Here is a 9,753-nt window from a genome sequence, read left to right as displayed (position 1 = left end):
CTCGCCGTTGTGGATCGCTGTTCCCCTCGGGGCTGGGGGCTGAGCTCGTGGGTAGCGCAGGGCTGGCACTGAGGGGCACCCGGGGAGACCGTCCCTGTGACACCCGCATCCCAGCAATACCGTTATTTCTGAAGCCCTTGAGTGCCACCGTTTGGTATGTGAGCTGTCCTCCAGGAATATATTTGGTTTCATTGCCGGTTTGTTTCTTCTTTTTTTTTTTTTCTTCTTTTTTTTCTGTTGGGTTTGTTTGCTTGTTGGGCTTTTTAAAAATCACCTTTCAATGTCCTTTCTGGTTTCGTTTTCATAGGTTATGTTGATTTTTAGTTGTTCTTTGTATCAACCTTGTATATCAACTTAACGTGTCGGTAGGTCCAAGCCAAAACTAACTTAGTTTTTTTTAGTCTTTTAAATGCGATTGGGTATCTCCTGAAACGTTCAAGGTGACCCCAAAAAGTCAAAAATATAATTCCCTTTTTTCCCCTCCTTCTTTCATCTTCTTCTCTCTTTTCTAGGTATAGCTCAGTGTTATGGGTGATACAAAAGAAGCTAAAATGCAGATAACACCAGAAACTCCAGGACGAGTCACAGTCCTGAATCCTTTTGAAAGTCCCAGTGATTATTATACTCTTCAGGAGCAGATTGTATCCAGTCCTTCAGTCTTTAAATCAACAAAGTCCTCATCTGTAAGATCTAGTCCTCAGTTGTGTAATTATGCAGATGTTGTGCTAATATTTTGAATGCATTAAAAAGTGTATTTTATTTAGCATACTTTAACATCTATATTAAGCCAAAGAATTTTGCTGGCATTTACTGTTTCTTCTGATTACAGGAGTATTCTGCTTTTAATACTAACATTGTCACTTAGTCCTCCTACCTTCCTGCTTTTGTTTTTTTTTTAATTTAGATATTAGGTGTATCAGTAGATTAGCATATACCCACTAACTGCCAAAAACAGTTGAAAGGAGGTAAAGGACAGTTGTTAGATGTGGTGCTCTTGTCCTACTTAAAGTAGAAGAAACCCAGTTCCTAGTTATATGCTAAGTAGGCAACTAAAAGTTAATTGCACTTCTATTTTTTTGAATTTATATTTGAACAGTATTTTTGTAATTGAGTGTTAAATAAAGGGGTGAAGCTGCTTTATTTCTGAAATGGGTTTTGTTGTGAACTGTGTGTGACGTTATGAGTGAGACTTCGCGTGATGCCTGTGGGGATGCAACTCCTAAGTCTTCTTGGAAATGCGAGGTGAAAGGAAAGCTGCTCTATTATTTGGATAACTTGGGTTACATACAGACATTGGGTTTTCATGGAAATGTAATTTTGATTACAGCAATCTAGAAGCAACTAAATGTTATCCCAAGTTCTATATCTTTAGTCCTCAGAAATTGAGAAGAAATTGACATCTCGGTTTGTAAATATTAGCTATAACCTTCCACTTCATATTACCTGGTAAATCATTGTAATACCATTACCAGGAAAAAGAAGACTGATTGACTTACTAATTATTTTTTTTCAAGTAGATGACTTAAATAGAAACTCTTTTGATTGTCTTTGACCAAAACTATATGGAAGTTATGTTTGTGTTGTTCCATTGAGATATGTCCTGTAGTTTTATCTTTTTAGACTAGCAAGCATTAAGATGTCCATTTCTCTTTTTAGACACCAGGGAAATTTAGGTGGTCTATTGATCAGCTTGCTCTAATAAATCCTGTGGAAATTGACTCGGAAGATGTTCGACGCCAAGCAATGTATTTGAGTCATACTAGGTAACTTACCATCTGTTTTTATGTAGTTAACTTAGCTTGAATACTAGAACACTGTTCTTTTGCTTTATTGGAATTTCAACACAACATTAAAGACTTATTATTCAAATCTTTTAATGTAGAATGTTGTATATGTCCCTGATATGAATATAATATTTAGATGAGGCAGCCTCTGTCTTGCTTTTTTTTAATGTTAAGAGCTGCTGACCCACTCTGATTGCAGTTTGGAAGACAGCCAGACAAAAGCAGTGAACAGAAGCAAGAAAATGGCTTGCCAATGGTTGTTACCAAGCTACGTCTCCTGCTCCTTTAATTTTCACAGAGTGTTCCATACTGAGACCTATGAAGTGTATTCTTTAGTCTTTGGGACTTCTGCAGTAGGGTAGACCTGGGAAAGCTAGCTAGGTAAGCCAGTACCCTTTTTGAAAGGTATAGGTTGGACTTCATGTGAAGGAGGGAAAGATCAATCAGTCTGCCATCCTTGAGGAGAAGGAGATTGCTAGTTACTTGAAATAATTTGGAGATCTTGATCTCAGCTTTTTCCTTTCTCTGAAAATAACTTCCAGGGGGAAAACAAATGAGTAAAACAGGCTTAGTATTCGCAGCTCGCCTTGAGGGACAGTCTTACAGAACCACATGCCAAGTGAAGGTAGTCAAGGGAATGCCACAAGTGGTGAATCCTGTAAGCACTCCCATACATTTCTCAGATATGAACTTGCACAAAGAATTGTACCTCATGGCATGAAGCATCACAGTAATCAAATAATCCTCTATCCTGTTTATGCCTGTAGGACTTTGAAGTCTTGTTACTGAAATGTAACAGATAGAGAGCTGGCTAGGGCAAGAGGCCTCCCAATATTGCGAGTCAGACCTCTTGTTCATACTGTCTGGCTATACCTACATCTCTCTTTTTGAAGAAGAGGTATAAGAAGGAATGTTAATTTCTTGCTACAGCAGAGATGTAGAAAGAATGTAACAGTTCTCAGCTGCATCTGTGAATCACCATGTCGATAATACTTTTCTTAACATATTGTTGTTTCCTGGCCTTCCTCCAGCAGCCAGTAGGTTTCAGATTCTAATGCTTTTTATATGTTTTAAAGCCTTAAGCCATATGTTTTTAGGGAGTTGATTACATTGTTTCTGGAAGTCTATTAGGACACACACAAACTAGCTTTAATTTAGAAGGCTTGGGTGACAATGCCAATGATGATTAGTGGCATGGCCTATAGATATAAACGTGCGTTGTCTCAGTGGGTCCTTTCAGTCTGTCCCACTGTGGTTTATTCTTTTAAAATCATCTGATATGACTAGAAAGACTCTAGTTGGTCTGTGTGTTGATTTGCTGTGTCCATGCTTGCTTGTTTCAGTGTAGCACAGGCCGAGGTTATTTCTAGTGGCTGCAAACTGTATGTGGTTAAATGCATATATATGTATGTGCATGCATGTAAGATTTTATATGGCAACAGATGTTAACTTACATTTGAATATACTGTTTTATAGAAACTAAAGTGTCATAAATACAGCTCTTGATGTCAAAAGTTCCTGATAAGTGAATTGAGTTTTTTGAAGCCCATGCATAATGTTACACAAAGTATATAGTCCATTTTAATAATGCTTGTTAACAAGTAATTTTCTCAAGTAGTTGAAAAGACCCACAAGCATAAGAAATTTGGTGTATAAATATTTCAAACTATTAATTCTTCATTATGTAGTTAGAACAGTTTGGGTAGCAGCATAGTGTAAAAGCTCACGAGCACTTTGCAAAGTCTAACTGTGTATTGTGTAGACTGAGTTTTGTGCAGTATTATTGTTTCTGTAAACTGGGCATCATCTATATGCTGTGTATGTATCGCACTGCTTATAAAATGATTAGAACTTCTTTCTGGCAGACTGTGTTAATGAAAAATAGGAAGTCTGTCAGTAATTGACCAGAGCTGCATTTTGCTAATGTGACACTCTGCTCTTCCTTTTTCTGTTTCTACTGGTAGAAACTTAATGTTTGTAAATTGGATGCCATATTATTATATGTGAAGTATTTAAAAAATCAGTACTGTGTCTTGCATACTGTGTGTCGCGGTTGCAAGTGCTCTGTTGCTTGAAGCTGCGTATAAGACTGGCTTATTCTTACTCTTGCTAAATACATACAAAGTTTTCACTTTATTTTTCCTGGAGTTATGCACTAAAGAAAAAACATCCTCTTCTGCTCTAACCAGCACCTTTAGTGGCAGCTGTTTTCCCAGTTCCTGTGTTTCTCCTTTGGAGTCTGGCTTGTAAAGATGGTCATTACTCATGATCCACTATGCATAAATATATGATGATTGTATGCTCTTTTTTTTTGTACAATCACTTAATTTTGTGCAAGTGTCTTTGTAGAACTGCCACGTTAGCATCATCTAGGCAGACATAGTTGAAGATGGTATGTCCAAGTACTGCAGATCTATTCAAAGTCTGATACAATCAAAGAAAGAGGGCTGTGAGGGGAAGTTTATGTATGAATAGGTACATCTACGTGTGTGAAATTAATTATGTCTATTATCTGACTGATTTCTAAAATTATTCAAGGGCAATTCAGGTATACTAATTATGCATTAAAGTACTATGTGATTCATCTAAGACAATGTTGAATATTGTAAATTTTTTTAAGCTTATAAACTACATAGAAGTAACGGAAAGTGAGACTTGAAGGTGACCATTAAAGGAAGTATAAATGTAGAATCTTGCACATCATTTGAAGATGGCTGAAGTAACTACAATATTAAAAAACAAAAACCAAAAAACAACCTGGGTTAAAAACTGCATAAGGGAATGTGCTAATTGATTCGAACTGAAATATGATATTGTATCCTGAACTGAAGAAAATACAGCAGACCAGCTATTTGAAAGGTAGAACGCTGCACTGAGAAAGTGGGCTGTGTCAGGAATTTGAATATGCAAACATTCTACAAGTATCTTCTGTTACCCTTTTGTTTCTTACGGCTCATTTTTTTTGTTCTCCTTGATCTTATAGTGAGATTCTTTATAAGCCTAATCTCATGGCAACTTTAATAGTAAAATTTATTCAAATGACAAGTTCAATATAACTAAATGGATTATTTTGGAAGATCAATTATGATTGTGTTTTTGTTCATATTAAAATACTTGCTGATACAATGAGTAAACAGAAGTTTTGCAAATCTGTCCTTAGAAATGGTACAGATCTTTTTTCAAATGAACTGAAGTAACTGAGAAGGGCATTTATATTTCTGTATTTATAGTATGAGATTATTGTGCATAACAGTAAAAATGTCATAAGATTCAGGGCTTAGTGCAATTTCATTTATAATGTTTCTCTTAAGCATCTGTAAAAGATTACATGGCTGCACTTTTTTTTCCAAGTATGTGATGGTGTTGATAACTGTGTTGTTTTTCATTTGTTACTTAGAATTGATAAGGAAACAGAAGACAGAAGGCAAAAAGCCATTGAGGAGGTAATAAAGCTTTCTATGCTATCAGGTATTGATTTGTTTTAGCTGTGTACCTACAGAAAAGATCCACGTCTATTATAGCATTTCAAAACCCAGAAGCCTATTATATTTTACTGGTCAGCAAGAAAGTAATTTTGTGTCCTCATCCCTTGCAGTTGTAGTTGGAATCCACATGGTCTTTTTCTTCCCATTTTCTTTCACACACCTGTAGGTCAAACCAGCAGAATTTGTTCCTTTCGTGTTGCTTGGCTAGTGGGAATGTAGCTGTGAGATAACTCTTGTAAGTTGTTAATTTAACATTAAAAATAATGATTGAGTCTTTTGGGTTAGTGTTTATTGCATTTTTTTAAAATGTATCAGAACTTTGGAGATTTTTTTTTATTTTTTTCTTCCAAAGTCTACTTAGTTGGAGGCAAGATTTTCTTCTGGTAGCTTGTTATTCTTTCGGTCCATTTTTCATTCTATTTTTTAATAACCATTTGTCTAGCAGAGAAGGAAAAGTAAAGTGTTTCAAGTCTTCACTATAGAAATCTTCAATGTTATCTCAATTTGAAAAAAAAAATAAAAGGGAAGTCGTCTTTAGTGTCATTCACCTTTTTATATTGTATCATTCTCTTATCAGTTTCTGTCTCTATAAACAAAAAATATGTTTATGATTCCATAAAGGTGCTATGTAGTTGACCTGCAGCTAAGATACTCTGTTCTAAATCTGCATTAAAAAGAATATTTCTTCTTTGTGAGGCATAAACTAATGGATTATGGAGCTGAACAGCTTGAAAATATGTCTCTGATAAAAATTATGCCTTTAGTAGTTGGGTGTTTCAAGCTGTTTTTCATTTGCTTTGAGTTTTGTTTTTATTGTGAGAACAGGGTTTGCAATGTATTTCATGAAGCTATGTCATAGTGGTCACCTGTTCACCATCAGGGTGTTCTAGAGTGCAACTCTGATGGCAGATATAGTTTCTGCTTCAAAGAAAAAGACTGAAGTGCCAGTAGTCATAAATGTTTCACTGCTAACTAGTTTAACCAATACACTAATAATATTGCCAAAAAGCCTTTGTTGTCCACTTCTTTTACTGTTACTGCTGTGTTTCTTTAGCACTTCTGTGAAATAAGAAAATTTAACAAACTGAAAATTTGAAAAAAATTATGTTAAACTACTGTGCAATAAGTATGATACAGACAATTCAAATTTTTAAATGGGTAATTAGTGTTAAATTAAACTTCTGTACAGTTTTCACTCTGCATACTTGAAAGATCTGAGGTGGTATGTGTCAAAGAACATGGGGGCCTTCAAATCTTTATAGTTTTGGGGGAGGGAAGAGTTAAAATTCTTAAAATATTGTTCTGTGAGAAGCAAAAGATATGACTTATATTTTTCTTGTTCAGGCTATAATCTGAATCTAAGTTGAAAATCTCCGATTTTTAAAAACAATTAGATGGTTGCTTTCTATTCAATTCTAGTTTTTCACAAAAAGACTCATAGTTCCTTCTCCTTGGACTGAACATGAAGGCAAGCAAGTTTCTCAGCTTAATTCAACTAAATGTAAGTTGCTTTTGCATGTCCACCCAAAATTATCTAGCTTTTGGAGAAATTAACAAGTGGGAAGTTCTTCAATAAGTCTCTGGGGATTTTTACAAGATTTGTAAGAGGCTAAACTCTTAAAATATTTTATCAAGGAGATGCAGCTTGTGGATAGTGTATTTTTAATTGTCAATTGTAAACTCTCACTTCTTGGACAAAGAAGCCACAATCCTAGACCTGGGAAAGTGAGTGAGTGGTGAAAGAAAATGGTCTAATGTGTTCCTTAGCTGTATAAAAAGGGTGGAATGGTAGATTCTTCATCTTTGTCCTCAAGTCCAGACTCTATGATTTTCTGGAAATGTGTTTTACTTGAACACAGCCTGTTTGGCTAAGAATAAACTGGTTTGTTTAAAATCTCTGTAATGTAGAGGAGGCTGCAGGAGAGAAAGAGTTGGGCAAAGTTGATCCTAGTTTACTAACCTTTTTTGAATAGAAAGGTGCTGAAATTCTCTTAATCAGCTATAAGGGTAACCTTTCTTCAGTACTCCTTTCTAATCTCTTCCAAACTTTGATGCAAAAATTCTGTTTAGTTGTATTAAAGATTTTAACTACTGCTGCTAGATTTCAAAACTATATACAATGCATGCTTAAATTTAAGTTCTTATCTGTTTTACAGCCATCGATCTAAATAACATTTCTCCAATTGGAAGACAGCTAGCTTTGCAGCCTGGGAAAAGCAATGGTGGGTAAAAGGCAATGTCTGAAATGACAGGCTTTCTCTGAAGCTAAAGAACCCATTTTTTAATGGCTATTTAATTTCAAAATGTTTTTTTGTTAATATTCCAGTAGAAATAATTTTGTATAGTACCATTAATTTTGATTTCTCATAGTAATTTCTCATTTCTCATAGTAATTTAATTCTATTATATTCTTTCATATTTTTTTCAGTAGTAAAAACTGAAGTCCTCTGTGTAGATTGTAGAGTGGATTTTTCCAACTCAATATGCACTTGTTATGAATTAAAAAGTGAAGATAAGCCTCAGATTTATGAGTAAATTACAGCTTCAAGAAACCTTTAATGTGTTGGATCGTTTTGGGTTAGAGAATCTTGATTATTTTCTCTGCCAAATAAATATCAGAAATCTTATGACATCTTTTAAACAATTTAATTTTAGATAAATAGGTAGTGTTTTCCCCTAGGGCATTTTTATGATCTTTCTCCTATTTCCTTTTGAATCCTTCCTTTCTTTGGAGACCTCTCTCATTTAAGAATGCCTTTCTGGAGGCTTTTATTTTATAACCCTTTTTTTTTTTTTTTTTTTTTTTCATCTCCATGCCCGAGTGTGCTACATATAGTGCTGCCAAACCATATATTTACAAATAAATGCTACAAAATAAAAGAAAAAATTAAAGGTATAAAAAGATGTAGATTGTATTTTTGTAACTTGTCTTCTGTTATGGTGCTGTGATGAATAACACAATATTATACCCTTTACTACAATATTACAATAACTTTATAAGTTGTGCAGGTAGCTACAGGCTCAATTTCTCCCATGGGAGAGCAAAAAGAAGACAAGACTTAAATATTCTAGTAATTTTCTTCCTTTTTCATCTCCTTTCAGAGGAAATTGGGATTGAGTGAGCAGGGGAAGCAAGGGGTGAAATGCACTTTGTGCCTAGATCTGTTTGATGTAAACACTATACTTTGGCAAATCAGAATCCTAGCTTTAATTAACACTTTTCCCTATTGCAACTGTAACTTAAATAGCTCAATTGCAATGCAATTTGAAAGTGAATTTTTGTTTCTACAGTTTTATTAAAAGGTCACTGCAGCTAATTTTGTTGGCTTTATTCATTGCAGCTGCTTGTCAGACAGTGCTGTCTTTGCCAGTGGATTTTAATTTAGAGAAAATACTAGGTAAGTCATGTAATATCTAAATTTAATTATGAATGTTTAAATATAAAACTTGGGTTTATATTATTTGCTGGGTTTTTTTTGTCTTAGGAAATCCTGAAAACCTGATGTATGAATGAAAGTTTTAAGTATGTGTTCTAAATAGACAGTTATTGCATATTGCATGGGACATCTGACTTAAATTACATGATTTGAGTGTAGATGTAAAGATAAAGAGGAGGGATATGGGGGACAATTGGAAATTGATTAACAATTCTGGGTGCATGAAAGGTAGTCAGAAGAAGACATCCCCTGCCTCCCCCAAACAGAGCAGTTATTTAACTTAGCAGGGCTGTTAGACTCACTGATTGCTGGCCATGGGGCTCATAGTCCAACCTTGCCTTGAACAAAGCTCTGCTATAATTCTGTGCCTTTAATTTAACTGAAGCCATGGTGGTGACTAAAAGTCGTGTGGTGGCAAAAAAAGCCATGACTGCTGCATGGGGAGACAAGAGTCCAAATTAACTGTCTGATTATAATTGCTGTACCAAACAGTTGTTGCCAGCTTCTCAGGGAAGGGGGCTGGTAAGGCCTGTTCTTAACATTTCAAATATGGGACTAGTGGATATAGCCAGCTCAGTGTTTTTTGGCTGCATGCGGTGATGCCAGTATTGAACCTTGATTGTGGGTCATCAAAATGACGAAGAACCATATCTATTGCTTTTGTGTTTTGTCTTAACAAATGCTTCCATCAATGCATAGTTTGTGAGTTCATGAAAAATTTCTTCTACAAGAAATATCCAATTAAAATAGTGCAAGAGTAAGAAACTAAAATAATCTGTTAAGTCTCAGCATATTTTAATGGGTCTTTGTTAACAACTCTATGCTCTTCTGCTGTAAACTGCTTACCTGCTTTAAGTTGAATCTGGTTTGCCTTTGGATGTATCACGATGACCATCAAAGCATATGAGAGACCTGAAAAAGAGCCTAGTTTGGCTTGGGTAGTGTAATAACCCCTTTTCACAACTCAAATGTGGACAGTAATACAATTTTGGGAAAGGAAAGTAAGTAGATGCTAGCCAGTATATATATATATATATTTTTTTTTTT

At 35.0% G+C, this 9,753-nt stretch overlaps 1 protein-coding gene across 1 annotated transcript in view; it reads left to right on the top strand.

Moving 5' to 3' along the window:
• Nucleotides 1-511: 511 nt before the first annotated feature.
• Nucleotides 512-9,753, top strand: part of BORA (bora, aurora kinase A activator) — a 14,692-nt gene continuing 5,450 nt past the window's right edge. The window contains 6 exon segments of the mRNA XM_010074955.1: nucleotides 512-683; nucleotides 1,657-1,763; nucleotides 5,182-5,227; nucleotides 6,689-6,770; nucleotides 7,426-7,491; nucleotides 8,611-8,667. Of these exon segments, the coding sequence (XP_010073257.1) occupies nucleotides 528-683; nucleotides 1,657-1,763; nucleotides 5,182-5,227; nucleotides 6,689-6,770; nucleotides 7,426-7,491; nucleotides 8,611-8,667 (514 nt within the window). The 5' untranslated portion in view covers nucleotides 512-527.

Source organism: Pterocles gutturalis, unplaced genomic scaffold (genome assembly GCF_000699245.1).
Source record: "Pterocles gutturalis isolate BGI_N339 unplaced genomic scaffold, ASM69924v1 scaffold957, whole genome shotgun sequence".
Lineage (NCBI taxonomy): Eukaryota > Metazoa > Chordata > Aves > Pterocliformes > Pteroclidae > Pterocles > Pterocles gutturalis.
This window is presented reverse-complemented; position numbering and strand designations above follow the sequence as displayed.